The sequence below is a fragment of the Amia ocellicauda genome, chromosome 9 (genome assembly GCF_036373705.1).
Source record: "Amia ocellicauda isolate fAmiCal2 chromosome 9, fAmiCal2.hap1, whole genome shotgun sequence".
In the NCBI taxonomy this organism is placed as follows: Eukaryota; Metazoa; Chordata; class Actinopteri; order Amiiformes; family Amiidae; genus Amia; species Amia ocellicauda.
The window spans coordinates 4,035,109-4,050,800 of record NC_089858.1 but is presented as its reverse complement, the minus strand read 5'-3'; the positions used below and the strand labels follow the sequence as shown (position 1 = coordinate 4,050,800).

At 44.5% G+C, this 15,692-nt stretch overlaps 1 protein-coding gene across 4 annotated transcripts in view; it reads left to right on the top strand.

Annotated features, from left to right (window-relative positions):
• dab2ipb (DAB2 interacting protein b) overlaps nt 1-15,692 on the top strand; it is a 174,496-nt gene that overhangs the window by 150,592 nt on the left and 8,212 nt on the right. For 3 of the 4 annotated variants that reach the window (XM_066712742.1, XM_066712745.1, XM_066712744.1), the window contains 6 exons: nt 2,383-2,527; nt 3,860-4,096; nt 4,818-5,019; nt 6,867-7,045; nt 7,697-8,555; nt 11,543-11,695. In XM_066712742.1, coding sequence (XP_066568839.1) covers nt 2,383-2,527; nt 3,860-4,096; nt 4,818-5,019; nt 6,867-7,045; nt 7,697-8,555; nt 11,543-11,695 — 1,775 coding nt within the window. The remainder of the gene's footprint in view (nt 1-2,382; nt 2,528-3,859; nt 4,097-4,817; nt 5,020-6,866; nt 7,046-7,696; nt 8,556-11,542; nt 11,696-15,692) is intronic. The other variant, XM_066712743.1, reaches the window with a different exon arrangement.

Below are 15,692 nucleotides of genomic sequence, written 5' to 3'. Positions count from 1 at the left end.
GTTGTGATGAATAATATAAGGTGAAAAGCAAAAGGTGAATTAATCCCGTAGATTCTGCACAGGATTCATTATTGCGTGTCTTAGATTTCAATACATCCGTCACAATGTGGAGCTCATTCTTTTGGTGGAAACAGAGGTATTTGTTTTTAATAGGAGCTGTCAGGGGGTTTTATAACGTTGTATTTCATATCTTGATGGGAGGAATATATAGTCTTGGAAATGTCTGACTAGTCTTTGTGTTACTTAATGTCAGATATTTATGCCTGTTCTGTAACGAAACAGTATTTTAAGCCAGTCCCAATGAGCAGAATTTACTTTTGGTAACGCGTGACGTATTTTTGCATTTTTATTTTTAAAAACATGGTACTTTTTGATGCAGATTTTTCAATAAGTGGGCCACTCAATGTCTAATGATTCAACTGACAATCCACAAAACATTGAGTAAGTTAATATAACTGAGGAAATAATATCATTCACTTAAGACTATATAGATTTATAAATCATACAAAACTTCACAGTGAATGTACAAAAAGAATACAGTAACACTGGATTATAAATCTTCTTAGCAGGCACACTAGGGATCATATAAGTTTCCTGGAGAAAGTGTTCACTGTCCTTTATACACCACACTCACCACAGGATTTCCCATTTAAATGATAGAAAACTCTTAAAGTTAAGGAAGAAATGTCTATATGTTAGGGTTCAATGGAAGACTATAACTACGGGCAGCAAAGAGAGATCTCTGTGTGTAAATCTTCTCCACGCATCAGTCAGATCATTTCCTCTCACACACAGGTATCTCTGTGTCAAGAATATTGATAGCCGCAGTGTAAATATTTTATCAATGTTTTCCAAGAATTAGCTCTTTTTCAAAGCGGCTGCTGCATTATTGAGGCAAGGGGGTCTCCCGCGCGGACAGAGCTGTCCAATGTGTGCGCTGCCACGTCCGAGCCCAAATCCGCCGCCATTTCAATGAACTGCTGTTGATCCGTTTCCAAATGGGTTGTTTACCTTTGCTCTCTGCTCTTGACGCTTTCTGTCAAAGACTCATGTCAACACCATTTCCTTTTAAATCACTCTCTAAGAGTCTGAGACACTTATTCCTTTTTTGTCTGCCAGCCGGAGAAAAGCATTTACATTTATAGTTGTGATCGCGGGTACAGCGAGAGCCGTTCCTGGAAATGTGGTCAGCTTAGCGTGAATAAATGTAATTAAAAGCAGGTGCATTCAGAAGTTCTTTGGATTGCACGCACACGTATGAGGAATTTTCCTCTGTGTGCTTCACCTATGATCTGATGCATTTAATAAGTGTTTTTATTATAACTCTTTGACAGCGGAGAAGAGAAAGGGATATGAAATTGGTGTGGTGCACAATACCAATAAAATAAGAAGCTCATGCATTCAAGGTTAAAAAAAAACATCAATCTGCCCAAACCAATAAAACAGGGCCGGGGTCAACTCCCATTTTCCCAGTCCAGTTCGGTTTTTAACTGGAATTGGAATCTAGCCTTGGTCTGAATCAGGGAACTGGTATTATGAAAGTGTAACGACCTGAACCCTGTGATCAAATCAGCCATATGAAAGCAGCATTATACCACATATCTTGACATCAAGTACTGAGCATTTCATACACAGCCCCCAAACTCATCCTTCAGTTCTCTCACATTGCATCTTTACTAGCTATTACTTGGTATCAAGGTCTAAATAAAAAAAAAATAGCTTCACTAGCTTCCTCTCATCACGCCACGGAGTTGTGGTGGTGCACTGAGTCAAATACTGGACCATCCAATCATATAAGAACATAAGAAAGTGTCCAATTGAGAGGAGCCCATTCACCCCATCATGCTCGTTTGGTGTCAATTAATAACTAAGTGATCAAGGATCCTATCCAGTCTGTTTTTGAATGTTCCCAAATTGTCTCTTCAGCCACATCGCTGGGGAGTTTGTTCAGATTGTGATGCCTCTCTGTGTGAAGAAGTGTCTCCTGTTTTCTGTCTTGAATGCCTAGAAGCCCAATTTCCATTTGTGTCCCGGGTGCGTGTGTCCCTGCAGATCTGGAAAAGCTCCTCTTGAATCAGGTCCCCAACGTAGTCTCCTCTGTTCCAGGGTGAAAAGGTTCAGTTCCCTTAGTCTCTCAGTAGGACATTCCCTTCAAACCTGGAATAAGTCTGGTTCTATCCCAGATCGATGCCTCTAGTTGCTAAACGGTTACCTCGATCCATGCCACAGAGGACATTAATGTTGCACTCGCCTGGTATGACTCGAACGTGTGTATAATTACAGGTGCAAATGGCAGGCGGGCATAATGACCGAGACGAGGATCTTTCGCTCACTCGCTCCTGCAAGTGACCGGGAGTAACCTTGTGCTCCTTCCCTGTCTAGGCGAGTTCATTAAGGCGCTGTACGAGTCGGATGAAAACTGTGAGGTGGACCCCGGCAAGTGTTCAGCCGGAGATCTCCCGGAGCACCAGAGTAACCTGAAGATGTGCTGCGAACTGGCCTTCTGCAAGATCATCAACTCCTACTGGTAACACACTGTTGTTTCAATTGTGTATTTATGTGGTGTATTTGATATCAAAGTTTGAAATTGTTAGTAATCGCGGCTCACAGCTATGATTCTTGTATCTTTACAGGGGTCTGGTACAGGCTGCTATGCTTACACACACACACGCACACGCACACACACACACAAACCCAGTTTCTTATTACTGCCTTGCTCATTTTTTGTTTGTAGTTTGTTTTTAATTAACAGAGTTTATATAAATAAGAGGCTTGGCTAACGAGGTGAGGTTTGAAAGCAGGAGTAGCTGGTGTTATTTCTCTTGTCTTTCTTGGTAAACGCCTGTAAATGTTACTAATTAAAAGAGGAAAAATAATGAAAGTCTTATCAGTGTTGGCCCTCCTTTCACACCTCCTGCCCCTTCCTGGCTGAACAAATATTTATGTATCTGGTGAGAGTTGTTTATGTGATTGATTTTTTTGAGTGTTGGAAACAGGCAGCTGCACAATGAAACGAGCAGGAAGCATGAAATAGCCAGGGTCTGGAAAAAAAAAAGCGTCGCGGAGATTCATATTGAAGCAAGATATTTGGCCTGGGTAGTGGTTCTGCTCTCGGCAGCTTTCACAATCGGGTTATTAGGAGGCATAAGAGAGGAGATGATAATAAAAAAGCCTTCAGGAATCAAATCTAGCAACGGTACAATGCTTTTATGTTTTTATCTGTTATATAAAAGCTGCCCTTGATTCTAAAATGGTGTAGGCACCGTTTTATGGTACCAACTATACCATAAGTAAGTCTTATCCTGTCCATGCGACGGTAGCACTATATGACATGTGCTTTACATGTTCTGGGAGTGGTTCCCATAGTGTGGGGAAATAAAGACTCCACACACGGCGATGTCAAGATTCTGGCCTTGGGTTTGCGGTTGATAAAACTTCCTGACAAACTCATCAGTCCTTCACCAGCAGTGCTAGATTGCCGAGTGAGTTTCATCCTAGTCTATCACTTCCGGAGGCTCCGGCTGAGCGCGCTGATCAACGATCTGTGGTGCGAAGCTGTCAAGTTTCAGGAACATATTTTCACTTGAGGCTGACACATCCTTGAGGCTGTGCCACACAGCTTTGAGATCTACCTGCAGGTAAATATCTGTAGACAAGTTACAAAGCAAAAGCAACAAAGAAAGGCTTACAAGTTATACATGAATGCAACACTGATTACAAACAGGCAGCACTATAGGTTAATATCCGGACTGTGGTAAGTCAGTTCCAAGAAAGTGTTTCAAATTCCTCAGATCTCCGAACCAGCAGAGAGCGTGTTGATGTTGGCTGGGGGAACTCACCCCTGCCTTGTCCTCCCCAGCGTGTTTCCCCGGGAGCTGAAGGAGGTCTTCGCCTCATGGCGGCAGGAGTGCAGTAACCGGGGTCGGCCAGACATCAGCGAGAGGCTGATCAGCGCCTCCCTGTTCCTGCGCTTCCTGTGCCCGGCCATCATGTCGCCCTCGCTGTTCAGCCTGCTGCAGGAGTACCCCGACGACCGCACGGCCCGCACGCTCACCCTCATCGCCAAGGTCACACAGAACCTGGCCAACTTTGCCAAGTGAGCGCCCAAAAGCAAGCCTTGACATGTTGTCCAAGGTTCGGCCAATGCAGGTTTCTAACCACGTTCGTTTGGAAAAGAGCCAGAGTCAAAAGCAGTGGTGGTCGGTTGTGCCCGTTGTGCTAAAGGATAAGATTAAAACATGGACCCACCAGCCAACTGCAGAGCAAAAAAAAACTTTGATGGCAGATTTGCATCAGGTTGCAGGGAGATACTCCAAACAAACACTCAGCATCTGGGATTGAAAATTGCAATTGGCAGCTGGGTCAAGACTTTTTTTTTTTTGGTCAAAAATAGGACAGGATTAGAAATGTATACATATATATATATTTTTTTTTGTTCTCACTGTCCCTTACTGTATCAAATGGGTCTCTCTTCTGGGTTGTACCATTTACAATTGTAGTCACTTATCCTACACTGGAAATATTTGGTGTGCTTTCATTATTTACTTATCCTAACTCTGGGGAAAAGTGGAGCTGCTGTTTATAAAAATGTGTGTGGTCTGCATAGGATGACCTGGATGCCACCGTGCATTGATATAGTATGCATGATAAAGCAGTAGTGTAAATCTAGATCTTTGCTTCATAGTCAGTGTGGTTTCACATTGTATGTTCCCATTTATGTTGTGTTACACTGATGTTGTTCACCAACAGCATCTGATGAAGAGCTCAGATGGACATCCCTTGCTATTAACTTAAGCGTTCTGGTGTTTGTTGGGCAGATTTGGCAGCAAGGAGGAGTACATGTCCTTCATGAACCAGTTCCTGGAGCACGAGTGGACCAACATGCAGAGGTTCCTGCTGGAGATCTCCAACCCCGAAACCATCTCCAACACGGCCGGCTTTGAGGGCTACATCGATCTGGGCCGAGAGCTGTCCACGCTGCATTCACTCCTGTCTGAGGTGGTCTCCCAGCTCGAGCAGGTATGTCAAAACATGTCCTTCTTCGTAATTGAGTCTTAAGGACGGAGCGCTGCTGGTGCAGGGGGTGGGGAGAAGTCAAGTGGGCAAACCTCAGTTTTCAGATCAGGGTCTCCACGTGGCTTCTCAGGTGATTGTCAGCATTTCCAGCTGCAAAACATCTTCTAACTGGTGTTATGGCTGGGCTGTGGGTCATTGTGGGGGTTGGGAAATGAGAAATAGATTGCTTTGACTACAAGCATTGTGAAGGGCACTAGCTTCCTCTCATCACACCATGGAGTTGTTGTTAAACCTAAACAAATACTGGACCGTCCAATCATATAAGAACATAAGTCAGTGCCCAGTCGAGAGGAGGCCATTCGCCCCATCATGCTCGTTTGGTGTCCATTAATAACTAAGTGATCAAGGATCCTATCCAGTCTGTTTTTGAATGTTCCCAAATTGTCTCTTCAGCCACATCGCTGGGGAGTTTGTTCAGATTGTGACGCCTCTCTGTGTGAAGAAGTGTCTCCTGTTTTCTGTCTCGAATGCCTTGAAGCCCAATTTCCAAATCAATATGATATACCAAGCCGCAAAGATAGGAAATCAGGTCCCAAACACATTGTTTAGGAGTCTGAAATGAAAATGAATTAAGTCAACTGTTAGACAATCATCATTTTTTTACAATTACATGGAGATTTGTTCTTCCCTGATTGTTGGAGGCTGTCTAACACAGTTCATCACAAAACGCGCCGAGCGGTAATTGAAAAATACCGACTCAGATTTCCAGTCAGATTTTGTATAATCAAAATTAATTTTCCTGTAACGAGCAGCGGAGAGCCGAGCAGAAGCCGAATATAAAAAATGTCTGTGTATGTAATTCTGATATTGATTTATATTAGGCGTCTCCTACAGCCCAAAAGTATATGAAGGTATAAATGACTGTCTAGTTTAATATATTAAATTAAATATACACAGTTTCGTGTTTTGAGAAATGAAAATAAAAGTGATTCTAACAAAAAACTATAGCTACACTTTATTACATTTTAGTAATGCTGTACACCAGTATGATCTGCTCAGTTGAGTAATGTACAACAGTGTGGCATCAATCCAGAGTGTGCAGCGAATTAAAAAAGCTGGAATTAAAGAGTAATTTAATTAATACATTTTTTTTTTTTGTAGTTGTTGTTTATTTCATTTTTAGTTGCATTTTTCCTTTAATGGCAAGAAATATTTTCTCAGCCTTATGTTTTCTTTCCTGATTAGTAAATCGTTTGAAGTTTAATGAGTTTCTATTTATTTTTTTATTAAGAGAGCTTAGAAAAAAACTCCACAGACTGTGTGCTTCCAATGCTGATCTATACAGTTTAAGGCACCAAAATGTGAGGTCAGGTAGAACTATGCACATGCAATACACCTACAATCATTGTATAGTTCCATATAGTGCCATGATTTTCTAGCAGGGAGCAAGGGGGTGACTCCTGAGTGGCACATCCAGTAAAAACCTCCATTTTGAGGCAGTGCAGGATATATAGTCCTATAGTCAGAGACAAGTTGGTCTCCCTTCCCTTCCATATTATTGCTGACTTTAATCCAAACCTCCCAGGGGGTCGCGCACAACTAGCTCAGCACTGCCAGGGCAGGGTGAGTAGAGTGGAGCCAGGCAATCCTCTGTTCTCGGCACAGCAGCGCCTCCCGGTGGTTTCATGGGTTCCTGCAGCTTCAGATTGTTTACAGGTCCGGCTTCATACGATAGCTGTGTGGGGTGGGGGGTTCTGGGTTGGCAGTGAGACAGACCCCAACAGAAAAGAGTTAAGGCACTAAACGGCGCCCAATTCATCTATTTTTTTTTCTCTCTCTCTGTCTCGCAGGGCACTGCTTCCAAGCTGGGTCCTCTTCCACGCATCCTGAGGGACGTCAACACGGCCCTCACCAACCCCTCCAGTGTGCAGGTGTCCGTCACCTCGGAGCGCCTGGCCTCCCCACCCAGCGCCGGTTGCAGCATCTCTACCGGCCTGCAGAAGATGGTCATCGAGAACGATCTGTCGGGGTGAGATACACCATCAATATCCGCCTCCTCCCTCCTTCACAGTCACTCCTTCCTCTATAAACCGGGTTTACCTTGGATAATGTCCCCCCATTAGTTGCATTGATACTATATTCTGTATCCAGTGTATTTAGATGCCAAGACGTGAATTAGTCGGCTTGCTTTTTATACATTTTATCGCAGCCTCTTCTTACATTATCAGTGTTAGTGGGTCTTTGTATTTTTTATAGTAAATCCATTGACTGGATGATTTTGTGCTGCAGTTGAGTCTCCCGATGTCCTCTTTGACAACCACTGTCAGCGTATTATCCCCCGCATTAGGCCGGCACTTCACAGATTTATATATGCGTTCTTCCCCAGCCTCTTTTAATTGCAGGCTGTTTACAGTAAAACAGCGGCCAGACAGGGACAGAGAGGAGACTCCCGAGATTACGAGCCAAATGAAATACAGAGCAAATGTAATTGTTTGTTCTTTTATAGACAATAAAGCCACAATCAAGTTGTCTCCTCCTTAAGAGGGAACGGAGTAAATATTTGAAACCGATCTGCGTCGCTTTTCTTCTCCCAGCAGGATTGAAAACATTTGATTTTATACTTAACTGGGTTTTTCATATGTTCCTTAATCACCATTGTCCTGCCTCGGCCTTTTCACAGCCTGGTGGACTTCACACGGCTGCCGTCCCCCACCCCCGAGAACAAGGACCTGTTCTTCGTGACGAGGAACTCGGGAGCCCAGCCCTCGCCGGCCCGCAGCTCCAGCTACTCAGAGGCCAACGAGCCCGACCTGCAGATGCCCAACGGCAGCAAGAGCCTGTCCATGGTGGACCTGCAGGACAACCGCAGCCTGGAGAGCGGGCCCAACGCCTCGGCTGTGCCAGACTCCCTCAACGACAGCCAGTCGTCCATCGGGCAGTTGGCGGGCGGGGTGTGGTCGGCGCGGACACCCCAGGGCAATGCCAACATCGGGCCCACGATGAGGAGGCAGGGCCAGACCCCCACCACGCCCAACTCGGAGAACGTCCCGGGCAGGCCTCAGCTGCTGGCGCCACTCTCCTTCCAGAACCCAGTCTACCAGATGGCAGCAGGGCTGCCAGTGTCCCCCCGCGGCGTGGCCGACTCCAGCTCCGAGTGCCACAGCTCCATCAGCTCCCAGAGCAACAACGAGGACGGCAAGCACGGCTTCATCAACCACGGCACCAGCGAGGACTTCGCCCGGCGTTCGGGGGAGTTCACGCGCCGCCAGCTGTCCCTGACTGAGAGCCAGCATCAGCCCACTGTCCCACGGCAGAACAGCGCCGGCCCCCAGCGCCGGATAGACCAGCCGCCCCCTCCAGTCACCAGGGGACGCACCCCTCCCAACCTCTTAAACACCACCCCGTACCCCCGGCCGTCCAGTGGGAGCATGATGTCCTCGTCCCCGGACTGGCCGGGCAGCGGAGCCCGGTTACGGCAGCAGTCGTCCTCCTCCAAGGGGGATAGTCCTGAGACCAAGCAGCGGACGATGCACAAGCAGGTAAGCTTTCCTGGCCTGACGACGCATGTGACCATGTGTCCGGGCCGGAGTCTCGGCTGCGTCTCTCTTGAGACCCTTAGGGGGCCGCAGCACCCAATCCTGGTCCTGGGGGGCCACAGGCTTGCAGGTTTTCTAGCTCTCCAGATCCAGTCAAATCCCCAGGGCCAGAATTGTGCCAACCCGCCTTAAGGGGCCCATGAAGGTTTTTAGTTTTTCGTATGAATCTGGATAAGCGCTCCTCGATGCCCGATGACTGCATGCACACAGCATCAGGGTTTTGGCCTCTGAATTTCAAGTTTTTGCTAGAGTTAATTTATAGAGAAAGTGTGGTGTGGGCTGCTTTATTTTCACTGAGACCAGAATGACAGACTGGAGGTGGGAGCTAGCCTCTGGAGATGGGCGAAACTTAATTAAACGCCCAGCCTTCAGCCTACGCAACATATCAGACAGAGCCCGGCATTAGATGTAGAGATTCCTCTGCAAACCATGTGAGGAGGCTGAGAAAGAACAGGCCCACACAATTAATTATACCTACAGAAAGTGCCATGAAAAGCCCGACCACATAGCTCACATCCTTAGAGTGAATCTCCATTAAAGCCCTGTCGAGTGAGGCCTGTCCCCACTGATGCGACACTTCCCTTTTGCTGGGCAGACAGAAACACAAACCCGCGGAGGAGTTAGTCACCATTTCCTTCCATTCACATTACCCCCAGCCATCGGACTTGCTGTCTTTATTTTTTGATACCACCACGTAGTAACCCATAAGGATACTATATCATGTCTGCAGAGAGATGTTGTACAATCGAAGCTCCAAAATCAGAGCCCCGCTGGACATATGAAATCTGCATTCTTTAACTTAAACATGTTCTAAATAGTAGCGATGAGTTTAACGAGATAACGAGCTAAAGTTTAATGAAGCATTATTCGCTAGGAGGTTGTTCACCCAACGATAGGGTTGCTTGTTTAATTTTGTCAGCAAATACATGTATTATAATCATTATTTTATTATTATTATTTTGTTTATTTGTTTTTATTAATTTGTTTTTTGTTTATTTAAATGACGGCCAATTACAGTTCTCTAAATCACATATAATGACATAGACCGCACCACTTAAGTGCTAATGTATTGTCATGCTTCTGTCCTGCTTGGTAGTGCTGCTCATAAACAGCAAGGGCGCGTTGTTCGTTTGACATCCCTCCACACAGAGACCGGCCTCCCATTGTACACAAATCTGTTATGTAATCCAAATCGAATCAGACCCTGGAAATAGCAGCGCAGAACGGGAATTAAGCCCACATTACTTCATTGTGTGACACGTTAGCGACCGTATCAACTCCATTACTAATTACACCTGCTGTTCACGTCATCATTTCCAGTCCACCGGATATTGACAAGAGAAGGGTACAGTCATAATGAAGGCTCCGATCTTTAAAGCTTTCCATGTTTATTGACAAAGTCCCACGCCGTTAATTGCGGAGAGCTGTCAGCCGCCCCACTGGATTCTGGGTAATTAGACGGACCGGTCATTACTATCAATCTCTCTTCGTAATCGGGATGATTGGTGTCTCGTAGGGGGTTGATTGACGGTGCACATGCACAATATGGCGCCCCTCTGTCATTTACAGAAACCGCTGTGTAAATGACAGGGTCGCTGGCACTCTCATGTGTCACGTTCTTAATTCCGCATCAAACCTGAAACAACAAGGCATCAAGAGAACATTATTGCTATTATTAATAAGTTATGATTATGAAATTGACATGTACAAAACACCTTTAACTTTAAACCAAGTAACTGTAAATCAAGAAGGTGGATTTCAGAAAGAAGTGAAGAGGTTTTCATTTGAAATTCTTCCTTCTGCTCGTTTATTAATTGAGTCAAACCTGCTGGAGTCATTTTAGAAAAGGGTGAATGGTGAGTGAATACAAATTAATTTCCTATCTGATGGTTTTGCATACATACGCATTGTTTTACTGTAGTTATTAATTATGTATGTATTATTCCTCCTTGGAGATCATTAAACAGTTACATAACAACAGTAGTCCCACAGATACCCCAGTATCCCTCCCCATCCAATTAGTGGAACCTAAATTGGGATTGGCGAGACTTGGAGGATGTCATGTAGTTTGCACTCACCCCATATTTCCTGGAGTTTATTTTCTTTTCTTGCATCCCATTTTGCCAAATAAATTTATTCAGTGATTCCGCAAAATATATATTTTTTATTATTAAACCCCTAAATCAAGATTATAAATCACAGGGCACATTACACTCGAACTCACCAGCACACAGTCATTTAGTGTCTTTATTGCAGAAACTCAGCTTTATTAGCGGCATCAAGAATGACACACTCATAATTTTCTAATTGTTGGGAAACGTTTTCATTTCATTGTGCTGCTGCTCACATCTTGGCAAAAAAAAAACAGGTCTTCATTTATTTTTCATGTCTTAATTTCTGAAATCCACCTTTTTGTCCATGCACATTACGAGGCGACGGTTTTGTAAAGCTCCTCGTTCCATCAGTGGAAAGCCAAAACCGGAATTTGATTGCGTTCGATTGGGATTTGATTGACACGCAGATGATCTCGTTAGGAGTCCGTTTCCATGCAGAAACCGTCAGGCTTATGATAGCGGTCCTGATGAATCATTACATGTCATTCTCTAAACACACTCAAGCTGTCGATAGGGCGCACACAATCTTAATGGGGCATCCCTTCTGTTCCCGTCTCTCACAACTAACGCGCCGCCAGCCACCCCCCTGAGCTGCCCCACCCGGGACCGAGTCACATGACCTCACCACCCCGTAGTCGAGCGGCCCTAGTCATTAGAAACCGTAGCTTTCCATTTCCGAAGCCCTCTCAGCTGTAGGCAGCATTTCCATTGCAGATTTTCTTTTCTCTGGTTTCTTTCTTGTTTTTACTTTTTGCTTTGCCAATTTCCCGCTCCCCCCCCCCCGACCTCATGTGTTTGTTGTGTTGATCTCACTAGGCCCCCTCCCCCGTGAATCCCAATGCACTGGACCGCACCGCCGCCTGGCTTTTGAATATGAATGTGCAGTATATAGAACACGAAGGCATTGACCCAGATCCCAAACACAGGGAGGAGCTCAGAAACAAAGAGGAACTCACTCAGACTGAAAAGGTAACCACACACACAACCCCCCCCACACCACACCGAGCCCGCTGCTGTGACTGAGAGACAGGGGTCAGCGACAGGGAAGGGGGACTGTCTGATACTGTACTCACAACTGGGCACAAACCAGTAACTCGGCAGGGTGAATTACTCTGCATGGTCTGAGATCGTTGCTGGTAGATGAGATGAATACATATTAGAGCTTTTTTTCCTTTTGCTGTGCCTGTGTGTGTGTGCGCGTGCGTGCGTGTGCGTGCGTGTGTGTTTCAGTTGTTTTACACAACACAAATCCCCAACCCCACCCCCTAATAAATACATTAACAAATAAACAAACCCCAGTGCATTCAATACATCTGTAGAATAGCTGGTAAAGATCTGTGCATTTTCCAGTCCATGCAGCTGCTCATTCTCTCATCCAGTCATCATCGAACGTGCGTCACAAATGTGGTTTGTGTGCTTGTGTGCAATTCTGCCGAAATATCCCAAATTACCCTTGAAGTGGGATGTTACAGGCATTGGTGTCTCATGGCTACTAAGGATTGTGTCCTGTTTAACAAGAACTTTGCTTCTTAAGAATATAACGGGAAATTAGGGAAAAGCCTTGTGTTGTTATTCAACATTGTTGTATAATAACATTAAGCAGCTTTCTCTCTCTCTCTGTATTGTCAATAGGTACTATTGTTAAAACTCTCCATTTTACACTGTACAGCATCAACATCTTACCGTGTTCTGTAGCGATTTTGGGGAATTTGTGAAATTATTTGAACAATATAGTCTAGTTTTTCAGAGACTCTCGGGAAGAAATTGCACCCAACGCTGAATATTAGCTGGCAGACGAAGAAAGGAGGCCGGCGCTATAAGATTCAGACATGTTACGCATGATAACCTCTGGGTATTCACTAATTTGTTTTGGCAGACAGCTAGCGACCTTCCGCGCTTTGTCGGGGGTGTTTATTAGGAGAACAGTTTGTCTTCTCCCTGTTTATTCTGGGTTTTCCACCGAGACAGAAGCCTTGCTTAGTGTCTAATTTGCCACATAAGTCCTGTTCAGTAGCATTAGTGGCGCTTGTTCGGTTTTTGTTTTGTTTTAGTGTGATCTGCACTTCCCCCATCAGCGATACAGACCTGATTGTGTCACGAACGGGGCACTCGATCAACTCTGCCATCCCGCTCTTATCCAGTCCCACCGGACACCTGCACGTGCCTTTGATGGTGCTTTCAGTGAGGAAAATCAAATGTGGTTTCAACCGGGCAAAAAGCAGGACAATTATCGGCTTAGTGTCCACTGTCACTGCTCCCACATGCCTGCCTTTTTGGGTTTTGTTGTTGACTGCTTGAAAACAACAAGAAGAGCACAAATATATATCTATTCAGGTTTTCCTGAGTGGTGCATCTGTAAACAGACCACCACCCAGCGTTCGGGATGTGTCCTACGGTCTGGATCCAGCTGGTCTCCACTCTTCGTTATGCCGTGGCCTGCTTTAGCCAGGTATTTACCCGTGGAGAGGGCACATAATTGACAAGCGCTGTTGAGGCAGGCTGGGTAGATGTCAGCTGAGCAATCCTCACTGTCTTCAGACTACAGTGACTAGAGCTGCAGGAGACGTTCTGATTGGAAAGGATTGCAGATGACTTACATAGCTGACACAATATATGTTCTCAAAGATGCGTGCTTCATCCCATCCCACTTTTTTGTTGTTGTTGCCGATTCCTCAAGAACGTCTATCCAGTCTTTCTGTGATGTGGGTACGAAAAACACAACGAATTGAACAGATGTTTTTGAGTAAAAAATAAAAACGATACCGTGCAAGACTTTAAAGCAAACAAAATCGGAGTTTAACTGTAGATTAAATCCTTACTGAAAGACAAACAAATCCAGATTTGGTCAATATCTCGTGGATTTGAGCTCACAGCAGGCTGAGAATCGGCCCGTTCGTGCACTATGTCTGTAGGTAGCATAGTGTTTGCTGAAGTGAGAGAATGATGAGCCTTGAAACATTCAGCCATAAATCCAATTCTGGTCGTCCGAGGGGCAGCAGACTACATCCCCTGTTATGCTGGTGGAGTACACACTTCTTCGGTTTGTTTTTTTTCTCTTTCACTTCAATGCTTCTGTTGGTTAGAAACTCTAGACATCCTCAGAAATCATCAGCTCCCCCAAAATAAACCCACTTCATGCACTTAACATATCCTCAAGGAAGTTTGAGAGATGTGAACTGGAAAGACATCCAGTATTGCCTCGAAGTGCTTTCACAATCAAATGTCAATACAGTCTCAAATGTCTCTGTGGGGGAGATACTGCTGTATCAGTCATATGCACCGTTATATCACTGTAGTGCGGAACAGTGCCGTGTTGTTTAAACGAAGGTTGAATTCATGTTGAAGGCCATTCTGCTCTCTGGAAGCACGTCTTCGGTTTTCGGAAGTTATTCACTGAAAGGGCTCCTTATTGTGCAGCCTAAAATGAATGTTACATTATCCTGTAGGTGGGAATTAAACTATCTTGCCGACCGCTAATGAGATCACACACCAGTCAGGAGAAAGACTATTGCGTGTTTTGAGAAGCGAGGAATCCTTAATGTCACACTCTCAAGTCAGAAACACAGCGGTTATGAAATCAGATTCTCAGGAACACGAGATCTTTTCCCGGAGATTGTAAAGGTTACGTGTTGTCTGAAAGGGAAAAAAACGAACACAGTATAGATTTTCTTATTAAAGTGTTAATTAACAAAGGCTGTATCATTTAAGATCTGTAACTGGAGATTAAATTCAAATGAAATTAAAATATTGTAAAGATTGCACAAAGCAAATGTAAATCAGTCCCAGTGTTATATAAACAACCTGGATTTCACATCAGCGAGAGAATAACCAGTACAACACAATACAAAAGTCAATGAACGGGCATTTTCTGGATCAAGTTCTGAGTAATTATGTATTTTCTTTGTGTGTATTATCAGTGCACTTATGCATATTTACATGGGAGGTAATGTTTAGATACTTCGGCTGTTAATTGATTACACGTGTGAGTAAAATCACACAACATAATTCCACATTCTCTATAACAGTGTCACTGCAACTACACTGCACATTGTCACACCACATGGTTTCTGAAGTCAGTCGGTATAAGGTATTAAAAAAGCATAGGCCGTGTTGTAGGTTTTCAAAACGTACGTTTTGCTCATAATGCATTTGCAATCCACAAACGCACACGCACACACACGCACAGTCTGGCAAAGAGCGGTGCATCTGCTACAAAGTAACAACGGCAAATGTTCAATGTCACTTTCACTCTGAGGAGTTTCCTCCAGAGTGCAACATTACTTTTATTGACACCATAAACAGCTGTCCCTTTACGCTGTAAATTCCGTGTATAATAGTCTCTGGCCCAACATTTTCTTTACGCTTTTAAGCTCAATTTAATTTGGCCAGTTGGTATATTGCTGGCTATTCTCCTGTCTTGTCTGCTGGCTGCACTGAGCGATAAGCCATAGGATTTTCTTTCTTTATTTCTTTTACGTCTATCTTATCACATGGCCAAGATGGAAGGAGACTTCACAAAGATGCAATGAGACTTGCTCCACACATCCTAAGAGCTTCAGTGCCTGTGAAGATCCCTCCTTAGTCTTTGGACTTGCAGTGAATGCATTTGAGGAGTCGTGTTTCAGTCTCGCTCTCCTAGTCCTTTTCTTCTGGAATGATTGTGAATCACTTTTTTAGACAGAGAAGCTTTTGTGTTGGTTGTTTCGCTTTTCTTCGGTTTACAGATCCGATCCCCCCTGTTTCTGTCTGCTCATTTTAGGACCCACAAATGTTAAGTAATTTTAAAATCTAGGCTCTTTGTATTCATTCCCATAATCCAGTCGTCGGAAACGGTCAGAAGAGGCCGTCCAGATGCATTCCCAGGAAAATGTTTAAGACTCCATCTGAAAAGACCAAACTAAATTTCCACCAATTTGGCAGAGTCTATGACTAAATTAAAATAAAGTGCTACTTGATTGATCCCATG